This window comes from Anoplopoma fimbria, chromosome 7, assembly GCF_027596085.1.
Source record: "Anoplopoma fimbria isolate UVic2021 breed Golden Eagle Sablefish chromosome 7, Afim_UVic_2022, whole genome shotgun sequence".
Lineage (NCBI taxonomy): Eukaryota > Metazoa > Chordata > Actinopteri > Perciformes > Anoplopomatidae > Anoplopoma > Anoplopoma fimbria.
In genome coordinates, this window is record NC_072455.1 from 13738307 (window position 1) to 13757321 (window position 19015).

A 19015-nucleotide genomic window follows, 5' to 3' on the forward strand; every position below is an offset into this window, starting at 1 on the left:
AGGTTTGATTGTGAAATGATTGGTTCATTTCCATACACTTATCAGAAAACCAATCTAGTAAATGGATAGATCTTCTTCTGGCTGTATAATAGGAAGCTATATTGGGTATGGATATCACAAAATAACGGATTTTGGCATATCTGTACTGAATTAAATAGTGATGAGTTTACATCAGTAACAGTTGCACTTTGTGACCTGTGTGCTTCACACACATGCTTCTATTTTCATCCTCTGAAACAGTATTTAGATCATCACGAGTAACTGAAAATTGAACCAGTAGAAGTCCTTTAGCTGATGAGGTTGAATCCCCCTGAAAAAAAGAATGTATTTGCTGGGAGTTGAAACACACTGTTCACATGCACCTCCACTTGGTGGCACTCTTGCATTGACTAAATACCAGGAGCTCAGCTCTGTGGTCAAATCCAAGTTATATTTCTAGAAGATCATTGTGTCCAGTTTCTCTCTCCCCCTGGTTGTGTGACGGAGCTCTGATACTGAGGCTAATCTTTTTGCGTGTGCTTTGACCCCCTCCCAAACAGGGCAGGGATCTTTGCAGCTCTATCCGGGCATCAGGGCACAGGAAGATGTAGAAGAGGGGATCCAGCAGGGTGTTGAGGCTGGTCAGACCGTAGCACAGGCGATACATGAGGAAAATGGAACGCTCCATTCCACACGGCTCGTCAGTCAACAGCAAGGACACAAATCTGTATCCGCCCACCAGGTGATAGGGTCCAAACACAACAATGAAGTTGACGGTGATCACGACTAGGATGCCCACGATTTTGTGCCGCTCATGGTCAGAGAGAGAAGGAGATCGTCGGAGTGTCACCCCAATGTGGGCTGAGGTGTAGCTAAGGGAGAAAGATGAGAACGCAGCCTGTCAGCCAACAGAATATTCATCAGAATATAATTGATTATTTAATGTCCCCCAAGGACATTATACCATTTCCTTTTGTCCAAATGTACCACTCATAAACAAGGAGAAGTACCTCTGTATCACAAAGGGGGCCCTGATATTTATTTATTTTAGCTTAATTTTAGTTCATGTTGCAATACTCTCCATACATTTGCTACAAGTAAATAGTCTGCTTCCCTTTTGCCGTAGCCACCTTTTGACCACTTTAATTATTTTGACACAAAATTTGTTCTTGTGCAATGTAAAAGGTTGACTAATTTGACCACAGAAGCTTTGAACAGTTTTGTAAAACCAACATGCAGGGGTATCCTCACTGGGACCTCGGGGTTAACTCACCCAAGTATGGAACATGGCAGCAGGAAGCCCAGGGCCACCGTTGTGATCTTGAAGTGGGCGTATCTAGGACTGACGGGGTACTGCTCCAGACACAGCAGTCTGTCCGAGTCAAACACTGACGGCAGCAACCCGGTAAGACAGAACAGGAAGGTCAGGGTCCAAACTGCCAGGCCGGACACTGCTGCCACCCGGACATTTCGCACCCTGCGGCTGCTCAGTGGGTACACGATTGCCAGGCAGCGATCCAGCGCTATCAGGCACAAGAACATGACGCTGGCGTAGACATTTACGTAAAACACGTAGCCCACCAGCTCACACGTTAGCTGACCATAGGGCCAGCGGTGACCACCTTGGAGATAAATGATCCACAGAGGCAGGGTGAGCAGCTGGAGGAGGTCTGATAGCAGCAGGTTTAGGATGTAGACCAGTTGGCAGCCTCCTCCACCGGAGCGGCCCAGGTGGTACAGTCCCCAGAGAGACAGCAGGTTGCTGGGGAGACCCAAAGAGAAGATCAGGCCATAGATACAGGTCAGGCCAAACGTGTCCGTGTCAAACGGGAGGTTGCAGCTGTCATTGGACATGTCTCTGTTGGTAAAAGCACCTGACATGGAGAACTACAGATGACCTTATTCAGACATGGATTGGCAGTTGCAGGATGATGAGTTGGTGTAGAAATACCCATTCATTCACTCAAAGCAAACTCTGATTAGTTTGATGCATCTGTTTGATGCATCCACTTGTCGTTTGTCCATTGCATATTATTCATAAATGCATTCTCCTTTGGAAAAGGTCAGGCTCAGATTACGTGCTGTCAGTCAACCAATCTCCAAAGCATCCAGGATCCATCAGGGGAGACAAACACCTGCAGAGCAGAAGTCAAAAGAATTGTCAGATGGTTTAGTGTCAGAAGGTGTAAACAATATAATCCAAACCAAGAAGTTTTCACTCACCTCTCGAGGCTGTGAGACCGACTTTGTCCCACAAAAGCGTGCTGCCCGCTCTGCAGCTGGGTGACCTGTGCTCAAGAAATGTTGGGAACACGGTGTCTCGACCAAGCCTTGTCTATTCTGTGATCGTTTCCTCCACAGGAAACCCACTTCTTCAGCTTTAAAGGCAACATCCTGAGGCAGGAGCCTTTCTGCCCCAGAACAAAAACATATACTCTCTCTTTCTCTCTTTCTCTCTTTCTCTCTTTCTCTCTGTCTTTCTGTCTCCGTCTCTCTTGGTCCAGTAGTAGACAGGATGATTGAGGTGGAGAGAAGCTGTGAGGGAGGGAACTGATGTAGTGTCCATTTATGCCCTTTATATTGTCGGCCGCTGGCTATGTGCCATTAAACACATTAACCCTTCTGCTGTGCTGTCTTTGAACTTCCTTTTAACACATCTGAATAGTGTTTTTACTATGTAAGTATTTAGAAATTGTATTTAGCTGATTTACATTTGGTTTCCGCAACTGCATAGAGAACTGTATTTCATGTTATGTTTATCTTATGGATCTTATGGATGTTAAAGCTAGAGTTGCACAAAGAACAAAAAACATCCATTGCACTAAAAGTGGATGTATTAAATTGAATGCTAAAAAATGACTAATTTCAATAATCCACTGAATAGACAGTAAATGAGTGTATTTTACCCAGGGTGAACTTTGCTTGTGCACTAGATGGAGAGAAAAAAATCTTACACAATTGAAATTGTTTTGGGGAAGAATGGGTTTGTTGAGACAATGGGTGTTAGGCTGTATTTTTACCACATGGTTTCAAAGGGAGGAGTGTCTAATCACTCACTTTGTTTCCTTTAAAATGTCACCAATGCCTGATTTATTAAATAATCCAATATTGTAACTAATAAACTGACCAGTCCCCAAGGACATTACGATCACTGTATGCTCTCCAGAGCTCTGCATTAAGGTCACCATGCCCATATATTAACACCACTGAAAAAAGTTCTGAAAAATAAAAGAATCACACAGGAAGTTGCAGGGAGAAAACAAACTGGCAACCTCATTGCGACATCCATATGCCACTCAAAAAGTCAGAATACTGTTGACAGGAGACAGGAATACAAAAACATAATGCTATTTCTACTAACATCTATTTTATTTGTCCTTATGGAAATGCATCTTCACCATAGCACTACATATGGTGTCTGTTTGTGGCTTAAGGGAATACAGTGTGAAATAAAAAAATCTGGGCATATTGTAAACGTTAATATGCAGTCCATTTTCCATGTCCCTTTAGCTCTCATGCATCACCAGACATTTCCCAATCACTGAGCAGTAACTTTTCCATTTTCCTTTTTTTTTATTTTGATCCGTGCAGGTGGGATAAAAATTCCAAACAGGCTTGTAAAAACTGTTTACTGTAGTGTGTTGAAAGCTCTTAAGATCTTTTACAGCTAGTGACAGCAAAGTATTTCTTTTTCCCCTCAGTGTTTGGGCCCTTTGCATGACCTGGCCAAATTTAGCTGCTACAAAAACAATTGTGTACACCACAATCTCAGGTTTTGTTTGTGGTGTGCATTGAAGTGATCTCATGATAAGACTCCATGTGTTTTTGCATTTGCAATCTGTTTAAAGGTACAGTATAGCACTAGTACAGTGTATGACATTTCTTTCATACCTGCTTTTTTACATTAATACAATTATGACAAAGTGACTGTAGGCCTTTATCATGTACAAATCATTTTGGTATGATACCGCAGACTGTTTTTGCTAACATTTTGTCAGCAGAAAAAAAGCATTTAGTATAAAAAGGATAATACGGTGTCCCATGATTGTCTTGAGGATTTAGATTCTGTACTCACAGTCCATGATGTAAGCTCTCAGTAGGTTCCTCTTGATGCAATGTGTTCGTATTTTACAGGAAGTGAGAAACTCAAGGGGAACGGACTGTTAGATGGAGGCTCACAAGTTCTGTGAGATCTTTGATAAACCACTTTGACTGATATCATGGAATACTTATGTAGGTTAACAAATCCTTTTTTTTTTATCTTAATTTTATATAACTACCCTTTGGTCAATGTGTTGTAACACCGACCACCTGCATTCTGCTAACACATAATGGTGAAAAGCTATGGACTTTACCCATAAAGTTGTTGATTAAAACTAGCTTAGAAAGGCTTGAAAAGAGCAAACTATGATTACAGTTATAGACTTATTGTATGGTATCAAAACCGTTCAAGATGAATCCCCAAAACTGACAGATCTCTTTGAAACGACCCCTGACTTTTCTTAGATATTTATTTAACAGCTCTTGTAAAAGCATTCATCTTACAAGATTGTGTGTATCTCCGACAAACATGATTCATTTTATTTATTTAAAATAGTTAGAATAGGAAGCAGAAAGTTTTCCAGGCTGTAAATGAGAATCAGTTGCTGTTCAACTCCATTTTTGTGTAGTTCCAATGAGTTACTCTGCTTTCATCTTCCACCGGGACCTTCGGCAGCAGAGAATCTTACAGGCTAGGACTGAAGCCCAGACTAAGACTCCAATAAGGGTAATAATTAAAACTGCCACATCCAGGCAGAAGTAGGAATACCAAGGCAGATTAAAACCTGCTGACTGCAAATGGGCTGCTCCTTTGTTCCGGATCACGTACTCAATCCAAAAGATGGCAGTGTCTATGGGAGACATTGGCCGGTCGCGGTGTAGCTGTGAGAGACGCTGTATGTTTTCACGGTACGAGGGAGTCTCCAGGATGTCCTTTAGAGCCTCCAGGAAGTCTTCTTTGGTGATTGATTTTGCCTCCACCACCCGAGCTGCCCCGCGTACCTTTAGCCGGACTAGGTTGTCGAACTGATCAAATTGCAGGGGAAGGCCCAGAACGGGAACGCCGTTGTAAATGGCCTCATACATGCCGTTGGTGCCTCCGTGGGCTACAAAGGCGCGGGTCTTGGGGTGTCCCAGAAGGTCTCTCTGAGGCATCCAGTCCACCAGCAGGGTGTTGTTACCCAGGGATGAAGGTTTTTCACCAACAAACCTCCACACCACCTTCTGAGGGAGTTGAGCAAAAGCAGCAGCGATGGCCTCTGTGGCCTCACGATGCATGGACGACACCAGCGACCCCAGAGACATGACCACCACCCCATGCTCCCCAGAGCTCTGCATGAAGGCCTCCAGCTCAACGGGGAGGGGGCGGGACTGTTTGCACTGGAACCCCCCTATGTATACCACATTGGGCATGGTGGGTCGAGGGAACTCAAAGACAAAATCCGACCTCACCAGCCAGATATCAGCTGCCCGCTGCAACGACAGCAGGTCAGTCCCAGGGGGGAAATGCCGTCGGAACAGATCGGAGTAGGGAGGGTTAAGGACAAAGTGGTGTTCAACAAAACTATAAAGATAATGTAACATATTCTTGGTTCGTTCCAGAAAATCCATCTGATCATGAAGTTCGCTTCCTGGCACGGGGACATAGGAGACAGGAGAGGGAGCTATGGTGTAATGACTCTCCCCATTATTAATCCAACGCACATTGAAAACCATCGGCAGCTTGAGGTAACTACCCAGAATAACCCCTAAAGTCAAAGCAGGGTCCGTTAACATTAGGTCATACTTGGCATCTTGCAGCTTCTTCATAAAAACAGGGTCATCTAACATTGTTGCAGCTGCTCTAGCGAGGATCTCATGGCCATTTCCCAACAAGGTTGTGATCAAGTACTGTTGGCAAAAGGTGCTTATAAAAGGCAGCGACCGGCGGCATTCAATAACATCTTGTAGCATTCTATTGTAGAAGTTCCTGTCCGACTCATCCTCCAACATGGTCACATTAATAGAGGTATAAATCGAAGACTTGCTAGGGATGTACCAGCTCTTGGCAGAGCGCAGCACAGTGATGTTGTGGCCTCTTGAGTGCAGCTCTCGGAGGATCAGCTCCATGTTGATCCAGTGGCTGCCATCGACAGGCACTACCAGAATCCTGCTGCCGCTGCAACAAGTGGGCCTGAGCAACAGGAAGCAGAGCCCTGTCAGGATTATAGGAATCACGCCGGACATTTCCTGGGAGCAGATAGAAAAGATTAGACTTGTAAAACCCAACAACTTTAAGGTACAGCTCATATATTGTGACTGTCTAAACCTGATTGTGACAAAGAAAAGAAAAAAAGTATGTCTTATTTGTGCTATAGTAACCTTATCTTATTTTGGTAAAATCACATCCATTGACAGTCGTCAACTCCAATTTCCCAGTGTTTTGTTTTTTAGATGCAGACATTATAGTCAGTTTTTGGATTATGCTCAACACTCAGTAAGAGAAGGCGCATGTTGGAGATCAAGTCACTAACGTCTGAAAAAATACTAAAGTTAACTTAAGCTTGTAATACATTTTATTCATGTATATATTGATTTACTTATTTACAGTAGAAATTCAGGGTTTTTAAATTGGGCTCGGCCCCAATACTGCTGACCGTTTCAGGCTTGGGTCGGCCTTGGACAGAAACTAAGTGAGTTCATGCAGGGTCGGGCCTGATTTTTTGGGCCTGATCATAACTTTAGTTGACAGTAGTAGAAATCAGAAACTTAAACTATCATCTGACGGGCCTAGAGGATCATTTCACACCTCACCCATGTCCTCTACTCTGAGTACCAGCTCCTTCCCTCAGGAGGATGCTTCAGAGTCCCCCAGTGCAGACCCCAGTGCCCTTAAGAACTCACTTGTCACCCTGTACATCAAAGCTGTGAATTGCAAGTTAGCCAGAGCCTAACCCCTGTACAAAAGTACACTTTTTGTAGTTCTCTGTTGACAAGGCTACTATACTCTTTCTGCAAATAGTACTCTACCACGACGACGGGCAGAGTGCAATTTTTTTGTTGGCATGCATTTGCTGTGGGTACTGTGTGTGTGTGTGTGTGTGTGTGTGTGTGTGTGTGTGTGTGTGTGTGTGTGTGTGTGTGTGTGTGTGTGTGTGTGTGTGTGTGTGTGTGTGTGTGTGTGTGTGACGGCAGTCTGTGTATGTACTGCATGTATGGGTTAGGGCATTTGTTATTTTGTATTTCTTAACAGCTAATACTGTATTTATTTATTAATTTCCTGTGGCACAGTGAAGTCTAACTCATCTTATCGCAACCTGATGCAGTTTTCCAATCTATCAATTTTCTGTAACACAAAGCAGGGAGGGGTTGAAAGATGATTTATGTAAATTATGTAAAAATCCTCTGCAGTGATTTACCCAAAAAATTGAGAATGCAAAGGCAATGGAGAGGGGGATTACTTTATTAGAGGATTGTTATTGTGGTTTGTACAATCCCACAGTTTCCCTTTTTTTCTACTTTACCAACCACATGGTCTGCTACTACTACTGCTACATGTGGACTTTCTACAGTATTTATCTAGGTCACTTATACAGTACAGGATCACAGTCCTATTTCAACACCATATGCATGTGGATCTTCTGCTGTTTGGTCTAAGTGGATATAAACATAATGTAGCAGTTTATATTCTACTCCAGCATACTCTAGCTTTTTTTCCTCCTCTCATGGATAACTTATCCGCTGCTGGTTTTGAAACTGTTAGATGTTAAATTTTGACAACATGGGATTGGGCCTTCTTCGCAGCCAAAGTGGAATTATCACATTGACGCAGATCATTTTCTGCCAGTAACAATACAAAGTTATGACATGTACATGGAATACTGACACCTATATACAGTATATATTGTCCTCTATGATATGCTAGTAATAGTCCATGGCATTAAATGTGTTTTGAAAAGTGTTTTGTTGTTAAATTGTTTAATTATAAGTTAATAAAATGCCTCACCTGGTTCTTGTTGTATCCAAATCCAGAAGTTTGGCTTGAGCGCCACGTTCACAGAGAGCCAGGGTACTATGTGAGATCTGTATTTCCACACAGCTGAAATTCTTCACACAGGCCCTATTCTAACAGCTCAAAGTCCAGTATGTGGGTCATACGTTACTCCCAAAGGTGTGTGCATTGTTATTAAGAGCAAAGGTCAATGTTAAAGGCATGATATAAGATTGGTAGAGTGCATTTTAATGGATTTGTAGTTTGAGTAATCCAACATTTTTCATTTGTCTTAATTGTGTCAAGTAATTTTAATGTCTTTCCCTTCACATGAGAACTCGTTTCAGAAAAAAGTAAAGTAATCAGCTGGATGGCTGTTTTTTGTCCAATCACCATATTGTGTCTTAATGCAAAGTGACTCCATAGTTCACTCCCGCTCAGATTGCTGCTCATTTCACATCTTTGGATGACAGTTTTCTTGTAGATTCTACTGGACTCTCTCACGTGCAAGTTCAATGCACTGACTTTACAATTGGCTGGTTGAGGAAATGTCAGGGAGAACAGGGCAACAATCCAAACTGGGACACAGTCAGAGTGTGTGAGACGGGAGTGGCAGGGAATGGAAGCAGCAAGGTCGAACAGCGGAGGGAATAATAAAGTGAGCATTGGCGATTACAAAAACAGCAAGAGGCACAGTTCAACAGTCATATCAGTGAGCCGCAGCCTTTCCCTTCTCTCCTCGGCCTCTTTGGAGTTTTATGAACCTGAGCCAAGGAACAATTTGAGTTAACAGCAGACCACATAGATGCAGCTTGTGATCAGAGTAAAGCAATTCATGTACTGTACAGCAGTTCAGCAGTTTTGCTCTGCCTTTATTATAAAACTTGAGTTAATTTGATGTGTGAAATCTTCATCTCCATTAACATCAAACACATGGAATTAAGTACCAACCACATTGAAAGGAATGGAATTATAGGAAATTGTGTGCAATTAAAAAAAAAAAAAAAAAAAAAAAAAAAAAAAAAAAAGAATCAGACTGAGCAGGATTGACAGTCTGGTAGAGAAGATACATGAGAGAAAACACATTTTATAAGGAATGCTGTTTCACAAAAAAGTTTAAATTGTACAAATCAGATTATTAAAAACATTCTGTTTAATTTATGGACAGAAACACTCTTAGTCTAAACAAGTTATTCTGCTTGTTTGTTAATGGTCATTTATTTGCTATGATAATTTACAAAAGTTTAATCTGCTTGTGAACAGTTTTCTTTGTTTACTTCATTTTGTTTTCCCTCTCTCTCCAGTCTCCGCCAAGTCCTGTTGGATTTCTCTCTCTCTCTCTCTCTGTGTGTGTGTGTGTGTGTGTGTGTGTGTGTGTGTGTGTGTGTGTGTGTGTGTGTGTGTGTGTGTGTGTGTGTGTGTGTGTGTGTGTGTGTGTGTGTGTGTGTGTGTGTGTGTGTGTGTGTGTGTGCATTTTCATTCACCCATGGAGACAAACACACAGGAGGTGTTGTAAAAACATCCAAAAAGAGACATCTAAATCATGGAAGCAGCCACAGATGCTGGTGCTCCGCTGGTCGGGCTGGACACCGCTCTGAGTTGCACACTGAGGCTGCTGGTTGCTGATGAATGCATTCATTCCCATGGTGATGACTCAAATAAGGAAAGGCTTGAGATTGAAAACATTTTATACCGTTTTTCCCTCATGGGAGTCTTTCTACATTTAGTGCACCTTTTCAAAGCTGACCTCAAGCCCAAATATCTGAACAATGCTCCTGGGACGTTCGCTGGTTCAGAACCTTTCCTTCCTTCAATTGTTGTGCGTCATGATATGGCTCATTTCAGCCCTCATGACAGTTTTCACACCATTTACTCACATGCCGAGCATGTACTATCACTTATAATCAAAACATCTTTCTCAATAATGCATAATGTTCTTAGATTTCTCGTGCTACGGTGTTTACTTTTTTTTTTTTTTAACTTTATTTTAATAAGCACTTGCCTGATGTCGGACACCAGTTTGATCACATGAAGCAAAGCTAGTATTTAGCTTTCTAGGAATTTATTAAAATTGGCAGTTACCATGCATAGGATTGAAGACACTGAAATATATTGTGTTGAACTTCAGACAAGCTTTGAGTTTTAATGCACTGTTGAAGAGGACTCGCATGTCATACAAATACTAGGAACAGACTGAAAGATTCAGGTACATAAATAAGAAGAATGTATGTTTTATCATAAATCCATCCATAGCAAAACTTCCTCTAACTAAGAATTACAGTATATTCTAATTGTAAGTAATGGAATATAACCAGTTGTCAAGAAAAGTGATCTTCACACACATCTATATGAAAGGTGTGCAGGAAAAAAAAAGTGTTGAGTGTACAGCCTGCACTTTGCCACATTGCTGCTTTGAGCTAAATGCTAACATCAGCATGCTAACATACTCACGGTGACAATGCTAACAGGCTAATGTTACTGTAAGCAGGTCATTTTTTACCATAGTCACCATTGTTGTGACCATGCTAACACTAGTACTAAACACAAAGTATGCCTGCAGCTGAGGCTGATGGGAAGGTTATTTGTTTTGCAGGTATTGGGCCAAAAGTGTAGGATAAAATAAATTTCAACCTTGTGACGGCGCTAGAGGAAAAGTCTGAAGGATCCATCCTCTAGGGGAACATGCATTTCTCTACCAAATTTTCATCCATGGAAAAATCTCAGTCTGGACCAAAGTGGGAAACTGACCAAGAGTTCCACACTGTCACCCTTAGACCCATGCTTCTAGCATGGCTGAAAATCCATGCCTGCACATTATATCTTATGAAGAGCTGCGTTTGTCAGTACGGCAGCCTTCTTTGTCTTTTCAAATAAAAGTGAAAATGAGCCCATACAAACATATACATACTTTTAAAGGATAACAACCAATACCAGGGACAAAACCAACTATCCAAAAGGAACAAATGAAACACACATCTTGAAATTAAAGTGAAACAAGTAAAAAAACAAACATTTCTTATTAAATTTAAAAGATTTCTGTGTGAAATCCATGTAGATTGTCAGTAACCTCCCCCTGAAAACTGTAATACAATACAGTTCAGCTTAAACCACTATTGTCACTGTAAAGTTCTCATTAAAATCTGGTAATGGACATCACAAAGGTGAAGTGTGTGCTTATCTATTTTATCCGTCATCAAGTGATGCAAGATCTATGACCCTCATGTGCTGATCTTCAATCAGCTGCTCAGCGACATTCCACAGAGGCAGCAATGCTTTAATCAGCAACGCATCACACGCAACGATGAAGCATTCTGTTCTTATCGGGCCGACATGTTGATGAAGGTTATGGGATTCTTCCTTGTTTTCATCTCTCTCGCTATTTGACACCAGGTGCAGGGCCCGCAGAAGAAGGAGTACACACAGTCCCTGCAAACTGTGCCCTGTGGAGACAGAGAAACAGTAAGGTGATTGGGCGAGGAGATAAGTGGGGTTAGACATGTAACAGATAAGGGAAGAATCTAAATGCTATCGGCCCATTCCGAACAGGCACTGCACTAGTTTAGTATAATACTTACCTGTTCTCATTGCCAACTCGTCACATACTGACACTTGGTCAGGACCCCTTGGCGTAACTTTCTAACACACTGGGTAGTCCAAGGTTACAAACTCCAAAACCACTTAGTTCGGTTTAGGAAAACATCGTGGTAAGGGTTGAAATTACTGCTTTGTAAAGTGAAACATAATGTTGTGAACACACAGACAGCAACGCATTGTTGGTTTCTCACTTGACACCAACAGTGGCCACCTGGGTCAAAGTCCTGTGTTTGTTTTATCCCATCAATCCTATCCCCCCAGCGGAAATAATGTGAGCATTATTTTGGTCTTCTACATTACACAAATCCCAAAGCACTTGCTCTGAGCGTCCATTACTGACGCGGATGGGTTTACATTGTAGTTACTCCCAAGACCATTTAGTGTCTCATATGGACGCTAAAGGGGGCCTTGTGCGCTGGTATCAGACGTCGAGGACTGTGACAAAGCGTTGGTATTTGACGGCCTGGGACTGAGACCTTGCTGATAATACTGTGCAGCGGATTCTTTAGCTCCATATATTGGTCATACAGTCACCTTTTGATGACTATACTGCATGAATCGCAGGATTGGGTCTAGGAACTTAAATACAGTTTAAGACTAATCAGAGATCGGATAAACAGTGAAGGCAACAGTGACTTTTATGCTGGTAAACACTTTGCTTGTAAGCACTATATAAAGAACACATTTAAGTTAGCATAGCATCTGTACCTCAATGCCATAGCGTTGGCGTACTGACACCCTGACGGCTGTGGTAATAGGAGGGATGAGTCCAAAAGAGTCCAGCAGAGGTAAACACAGACACTCCCCGGCCTCGTGTGCTGTCTTACAGGTGAAGCAGGGAAAACACCAAAAGGCGAGGCAGCCTGAAACAAAAAATGCAGTTTAAGCTCAACAGTAAGAATGTGCTCATCGAAAAGGTTTCACAGCTGGACAACATCAGTCAAATATACCTTCTAGATCTGTTAAGCCTCTTAAAGGTGTAGACACACTATTGTTGCCCACAGCAATTTTTTTTTTAGATCTTGTGTTTTGAGATTCGATATCTCGTATTATCTGACAGCAACTGCATAAAAAGAAGTGCACTTACACTGCGGGAGGTCTTGGAAGCAATCACAGATGCCAGAGGTCCATTGGTTTGATACATTGGTCATAATGAAGGGCCTGGGTTGGGTCACGACCATCTTTTCAGACATGACTGCATGACATGAAATGCAGATTACAGTAACTGTCAAGACAAAATCTTTGAGGTAAATTAAACCATAAAAATAATGGCATAACTATTTTTGCATGATAAGAAGGAGCATACTTTAGTGATTTATTATGTTTATGCTTTCTCATGCATGTTCCATCCAACTGGATTGTATGAAACAAGCATTGTTGGAGGGAAGAAAGAAGGACATTTCCATGAATCCTGAAGACAGGGTATTCTTTTGACTGCAGCAACATTAAATCTCAACATTATATTTATACATATTTTAAGACTGCATACCTGTAGAGAAAGTTTGTGTTTGTGGTTCATTTTCATAACGTGTGAAAACGAGTCTCGGAGATCAGACATGATTTCTTTACATGTATTTATTTATTTTCTTATTTGATATTTCCCACAGAACAGTTCAGTAGTTTGTGAACTTGTAAATACACAGTCAGTGGCTGCTTATTAAACAATGATATAGCAGGGAATATGTGGAGCCATTAGTTGACTTAAATTCTAAATGGTCCAGGTGAAGTCACAAATGTAAAGCCAAGGTTTTCAGTTATGGTAAAGAGAAATTGACCTTCAGGCATACACTGAGCTGGTCCGGGTCAGAAGAGTTACATATTGCTGATATGGAGCAAACACCCCACATCTTTGACTTTTCAGGTAACAAGATAAACACACTCGATAGTGCGTGAACAGGTCTGTAGGTTGGAAGTCAACTACCTCTGAAATGTTTCACAAATCCCAGTCAGGTTGCAGAATTTCTTAACAGCTTCAAGATCAGGCAATCCTCCACCTGAAGTTAGAGTATGGAAATCATTGCTCATAAGAGAAATGATTCTCAATAGGTCAATTATTATAACACAATTCACAATTCGGCATACATTTGAATTCAGTGGATTGTCTTACCTTACTGTGAGCAGCATTCAGTGAAGGGATGGATTGGCAGGGCAGTGTGGCATCTTATAGACTCGCTGCAGAGCAGTGAACGTGACAGGACAGCACAGGATGCATGTCACTGACCGGTCTGTCCTGTCTGACTCATGTCCATACCTTTGACAGTCAGACATCAGATTATTTGACTGGCATGCATCCTTTTAAATCTCAGACGTCATTGTTTAACAAAATGCACATGACATCATTGTTGAAAAATTCTATTCTGTTCTTAGACACAGGTGTGTGATAAGAACAAAAGAGACACATGTCCCTATTCCTTTCTTTGAATGTTACAATGTTGTTAAATCAGATGGTTAGTTGCCCCCGAAAGAGGATATTTTAGACATACTACATATTTTAAACACGCTGCATACCGTTCGCTATCTGATTCTGTTTGAACCATTTACACGCTGCTGTGCTCAATCTAAAACACTTTTTTTACTCTTCTAATGATGTAGTCAGGGTTTTATTATTTCACAGATATTATGGAGTAAAGTTAATGAATATATGTAAACATAACACAAGACTAGCAGTACTGCACACAAAATATTTATTTCTCTCCAAATTGTAAAACCAATCAATGCATTTCCAAAGGTTGCAGTTTGCATTGCAAATAAGAATCAATCAAATTCTAAGTTGAATATAGATTTAGAATTGATATTGATATACAACATGGACACAGCAAAACATTTGAGGAAACAAAGAGGAAACATGAATAATGTTTTTTTTCTTTCTATTGCTACACTTCTGTCACTGCTATGTTGGCTTCCATTGTTGTTGTGAACAGGTTCTCATTTGTTTTTGTTTTTTTACATATCGCTGATTGATGACTCGACGATGAAGCTACTAGGTTTTAGGCCAGGTGGCATGTTTACTGGCCAACTGGTCCATGAGTGTGGCATTTTGTATGGCAGTGTTTTAAAATGAAGATGCTTTTATGCCTCCTGTGTGTGATGTAGAGATCTGTGTGCAGTGTGTCGCAAAAAGTGTCCTGTTGAATTGCACATTTGGTACAAAACAGAAAATGTGTTTAGAGTTTCGGAGACTAGAGCTGAGGTTTTTAGTTTGAGTGTCAGTTTTAAAAATTGTGTTGTTTTAGGGTGTAAAAAATTTAAATAAACTGTTATAGAGCAGCAATTATATTTAAAAGGAAAGGCAGCACAAACATTAATAATATTTAAGAATTTGCATACAAGAAATTGTCTTTGTAAACATGTGGCAAGATCAAACTTAAAAATGGAGGCTTTATACACTACGGCTACTGTTTGTAGTCATCAGTGTGCTGTGGTCCTGTACTTTGCCTTAACTCCATCAAATAATCCAGTGGTGATAGAAGTATTCAAATGTTTTACAAGTAACAATAAAACAACAAAATATACTTATTTACAAGTTAAAGTCATGCATTCAAACTCCTCCATAAGTAAAAGTACAGAAGTATTATCAACTAAATGTATTAAAGTATCAAAAGTAAAAGTACTCATTCTGCAGACAATTGGCCCCTGTGAAAGATATTTAGCTACATACATATGAGATGTTTAGATTGGAGTTAGCTGGTTGTTTACACTAATGTATTTTCATCCAGTTGTTCTCAACGTGGTGTTGCGCCCCCTGCAAGGAGTCCCGAGATACACCTGAGGGCCATGAGATTATTTATGGAGTAGAAAGTAGAAAAAACTAACTTGTGCTAAACAAATCTGTATTCATTTTTCATACTTTTGACAATTTTTTGCATTTTTTTGGTAAATGATTAGATTTTCTTGTCCTTTGCCTTTTTTGGCCTCACAAAGTTCCATCGATTCTTTTTGGAAATACTGCAACAATATGACAAAAGGCCCCAACTAGACTTCTTGTAATGGGTTACAGGGCAAAACGGTTGGGAATCACTGGTTCATACAATTCATTGTATTTTATAAACTTATTGAATGTTGATAATTGTGTGCAAAATGTTAATCTGATAAATGTTTATCTGAACATAGTGGAGAAACAAGTACAATAATTCCCTCTGAAATGAAGTGGAGTAGAAGTATCAAATTACAGTACATGAGTAAATGTACTTGGTTAATTACCACCATGAAAGAATGTGCTCATTCTGCTACTTATAAAAGACATGCAAAATTAGCTCAGAGTCTAATATTCAAATTACTTTTTATCACTTCATCTGGGGACAAACTGAACTTCCCTCTCAGTGGGACGGATTGGGTCCCAGCTGAATTCTGTGAGACAACAGGGAGTGGCTGCAGATCAGAGGAAGTGTGATTAAATCAACTCCTGTACACTGGAGGGCAGGCTGCAGCAGAGCACCGGAGACAGGCGTGCTGCATTCATGGTCTAGACCAAGTGCGCCCCCTGCAGGGAGGTCAGAGCAGTGTATCTGGCTGAGGAAGAGGAGGAGGAGGAGGCGTGGGATGCTGCTCTTCTCTTCAGCTCTCTGGAGATCTGGAGCCAAGATAGCGGATAGCAGCAGCATCCATACAGGCAGTCGCTCCACACACTCCCCTGTAAGACACACGGAGAGAGGCCTGAACACAGGTGGGAGGCCTGAACAAAAGGTGAACATTTGCATTTAGCTGGGAAAAAATCTTTACTGATAAACAATGCAGAGGATCTGTGGTTCAGTTGCCTGTTGTACTATGAGATACTTTGTTATTTACAGTATTATATGAAGTTAGTTCGAAGACAATCTGCAGTATAATATAGTAGTAGTTTAGTCGTAGTGTAACCACATTCCTTTTTTATGTCTCAAAAGATCAAATTAGCAATTTAAAGAAAAAGTAGTAATGTATAGTAGTACGGCAGCTTGAAGTTCTAAGATTGCAGTTTATTTGTCAGTGTAACAGTCATAATTGAGCTCTTCTGCATCAGTAAATATTCACTCTCTGAGGACACTGAGTTTCTTGCAGCCAAGTATTTGCTCTTAGCAACAGCAACCAGAGGTAAAGAGCTTGTCAGTAATGTCAAGATGGAAATGTTGGTGGGTGAGATTTGATAAATCAATAAAGTCTGAGAAACAGCAAGAAAGCAGATCCATGTGCAGCCTGAGCATGTGACTTCTCAGCATTGTAACTTTTGATATCTTTCTATTGCTTCTCGCTTCATCACTGTCAAGTCCAAACATTATTCTTATGTAATATGTATATAATACCAGTTACATCAAAAGTTGCATTTCAATCTGTGAATTTAATGTTGGAAGTGACAAAACCTAAATAATAATCTCTCCACCCGACAAGCATCTTTACAGGTCTGAGGATCTGACTGCAACTTGTTGATTCTCAAACAACAGTGTTGTCTTTATATTTACATGCATGTCTTTCTTGAGCAACAGACCTGGGATCTGCACAGTAGAACACTTTCTCTCTGCTGTGCTGTTTCTCTCATGGACTCAATGTGGGAGGGTGACATTAACAACTAAAATTATCACTACGCCCCCGAACATCATTACAGGTCTTTAAATCTAAATGCAACATTGCAACTTTGGGATTTGGGATTTGAAGAACCACAATAAACACAAACATAAAAAAATGTATTGTCTCAAATCCAAGTTTGGAATTATTTGTTGGTTTATTTAGTGTCTTAAGATACCCTGACACATGCAGCTAACGCAATATAATAAAGTACTCTGTTACAATGTACTAAATTAAACATTTAAAGGAAAAACTCTATCAAAGCATAAATACAACAAATGCAGTGCTTTGAGCTTAATGCTTACTTCAACATGCTAATTAGGCTACTCCTAATGAACTGATTAATCAATTTGCTGATTAGAATATTTTTTTGTCCAGTTCAGTTTAGTCAAAGACTTGTAGTCACTGAATTTCTTGTTTATTTTTATCTAAGCTTTAGCAATCGCATAACCGTACTTAGGCACAGCTGTGCTTTGAGTTAAATGCTTTCGACAGCACGCTTAGAGACAATGCCAACATGCTGGTGTTAAGAGGGACCTGTGTTGACCATGTCCACCATCTTAGGTTAGCATGTTAGCATGCTGACATTTGCTAATAGCACTTAACACCAAGTACAGCCAACACTGATGGATATTGGCATTAGTTTTCAGGTATTTGGTTTTATACCAAAGTATTAGAAAAACTTAAATTTAGACCCAATGATGTCACAAGACCAAAAGTTAAACATGTCTGCATGTCCGTCAGAGATTTGGTGGCATTCCATCTAATAGTTGGTGAGATATCTCGTTGTGGACCAAAGTGGTAGAGCGATTAACAATGCCATCCCTAGATCCATGCCACTAGCACAGCAAAAAATACTAAAGTCACGACAGTTTCAGGAAATAGAGACTATAAAATGTAGAGCTACTATGCACAGAAAGATGATGCACAACTTTTAATGAATATGCAAAAGAGTGAAGTAATCTGACTGAATCCACAGTTTTATTCTTGTGATACACCACCATTACAGCATAGTCTCCTTCCATCCATGAGAGAGTTCACGCTACAAACTGCCTACATGTTGGGACTTGTTTTCATAAGAACTCCTGGCACCTTCCTAGCTCATGCTCTGCGGTATTGACAGCGATCCACGGCCCACTCCACCTCCAGAGAAGCCAACATTACCAACCACCTCCTTCTCTCCGATGGCAGCGCTCCAGCTTCTGCCTGCCTGGCCTCCAACCACTCCCACCTTCTGCCTTATCTCTGCTTCTCTTCACTGTCCCAGAAACGCTCAGCTTATCCAACATCAGACTCACACAACTTGGCCCCGGCATGTGCTGTTTGCATGTCGAACATCTGTTTGGTATTGGTTGCTTGTACTGATCAGTGACCTGATGTCTATTGAGATCTTTGGTCGTGCAGGCAGGTGTGTGAGTGTTTAGTGTGGACTAGCAGTGGGCGGTCAGCCTGAGCAGCTTGCTGTATCTTAAATGCACTAACAGCTAGTTGTTTATTCATTAAGTTATTTATGGTTCTAGTGCAGATTTATTTATTAAATAAACATGTTGATTTCACTATATCCTCAGCATAAAATACATATTTGATTTCACTGCATAGACTCAAAACATTGTTTGCATTGCTTAAGAAATAACCTGTGTCATGAGGCAAACCTACGTGATGTTGCAGCTATTTCCCCCATGTGCTGTTATTGTGTTTCATCACTGAAACGTCCTCGTCTTCTCAGCAGCAATCATAATTATCCAAAGCTCCAGCGGCTCTGTGTTATTGAGCTGGGTACAGTGTTCGCAATCAGCTGCATTGTTCATGACATCACAACGACAGGGGACACTCCTCTTGACTAAAATAATTTAGTTTCACATTTAACTCACACATTCCCAACCCCAGCTAGGGCAA

The 19015-nt window shown here is 40.8% G+C and overlaps 3 protein-coding genes across 4 annotated transcripts; all 3 read right to left on the reverse strand.

The window, feature by feature from the left end:
- Positions 1-116: 116 nt before the first annotated feature.
- si:dkey-165a24.9 (probable G-protein coupled receptor 132) lies at positions 117-2483 on the reverse strand. Of its 2 annotated transcripts, XM_054601742.1 has the most exons (3): positions 2203-2483; positions 1253-2114; positions 117-851 (listed from the first exon to the last, which is right to left on the reverse strand). In XM_054601742.1, exons 2-3 carry the CDS (start codon positions 1858-1860, stop codon positions 428-430), a joined length of 1032 nt encoding a protein of 343 aa, XP_054457717.1. In that variant the 5' UTR covers positions 1861-2114; positions 2203-2483; the 3' UTR covers positions 117-427. The 2 variants fall into 2 exon arrangements, with proteins under 2 accessions (XP_054457717.1, XP_054457718.1); XM_054601743.1 differs by having other exon boundaries at positions 1253-2483.
- An 891-nt stretch (positions 2484-3374) lies between these two features.
- Positions 3375-8113, reverse strand: ugt5g1 (UDP glucuronosyltransferase 5 family, polypeptide G1). Its single transcript, XM_054601740.1, has 2 exons — positions 8006-8113; positions 3375-6249 (listed from the first exon to the last, which is right to left on the reverse strand). Exon 2 carries the CDS (start codon positions 6244-6246, stop codon positions 4660-4662), a length of 1587 nt encoding a protein of 528 aa, XP_054457715.1. The 5' UTR covers positions 6247-6249; positions 8006-8113; the 3' UTR covers positions 3375-4659.
- A 1991-nt stretch (positions 8114-10104) lies between these two features.
- LOC129093660 (cornifelin homolog A-like) lies at positions 10105-13721 on the reverse strand. Its single transcript, XM_054601745.1, has 5 exons — positions 13692-13721; positions 13506-13578; positions 12672-12779; positions 12293-12447; positions 10105-11430 (listed from the first exon to the last, which is right to left on the reverse strand). The coding sequence occupies exons 3-5, from the start codon at positions 12775-12777 to the stop codon at positions 11308-11310; spliced, it is 384 nt and encodes a 127-aa protein (XP_054457720.1). The 5' UTR covers positions 12778-12779; positions 13506-13578; positions 13692-13721; the 3' UTR covers positions 10105-11307.
- Positions 13722-19015: the final 5294 nt, after the last annotated feature.

Coding starts and splice junctions, on each gene's coding strand:
- ugt5g1 (XM_054601740.1), bottom strand. CDS start 6,246: ATGTCCGGCGTGATTCCTATAATCCTGACAGGGCTCTGCTTCCTGTTG.
- LOC129093660 (XM_054601745.1), bottom strand. CDS start 12,777: ATGTCTGAAAAGATGGTCGTGACCCAACCCAGGCCCTTCATTATGACC. Junction 12,448..12,671: donor CTTCCAAGACCTCCCGCAGT/GTAAGTGCACTT, acceptor TTTTTGTTTCAG/GCTGCCTCGCCTTTTGGTGT. Junction 11,431..12,292: donor GCCAACGCTATGGCATTGAG/GTACAGATGCTA, acceptor CTGTCTCCACAG/GGCACAGTTTGCAGGGACTG.
- si:dkey-165a24.9 (XM_054601742.1), bottom strand. CDS start 1,860: ATGTCAGGTGCTTTTACCAACAGAGACATGTCCAATGACAGCTGCAAC. Junction 852..1,252: donor CTGCCATGTTCCATACTTGG/GTGAGTTAACCC, acceptor TTTCTCCCTTAG/CTACACCTCAGCCCACATTG.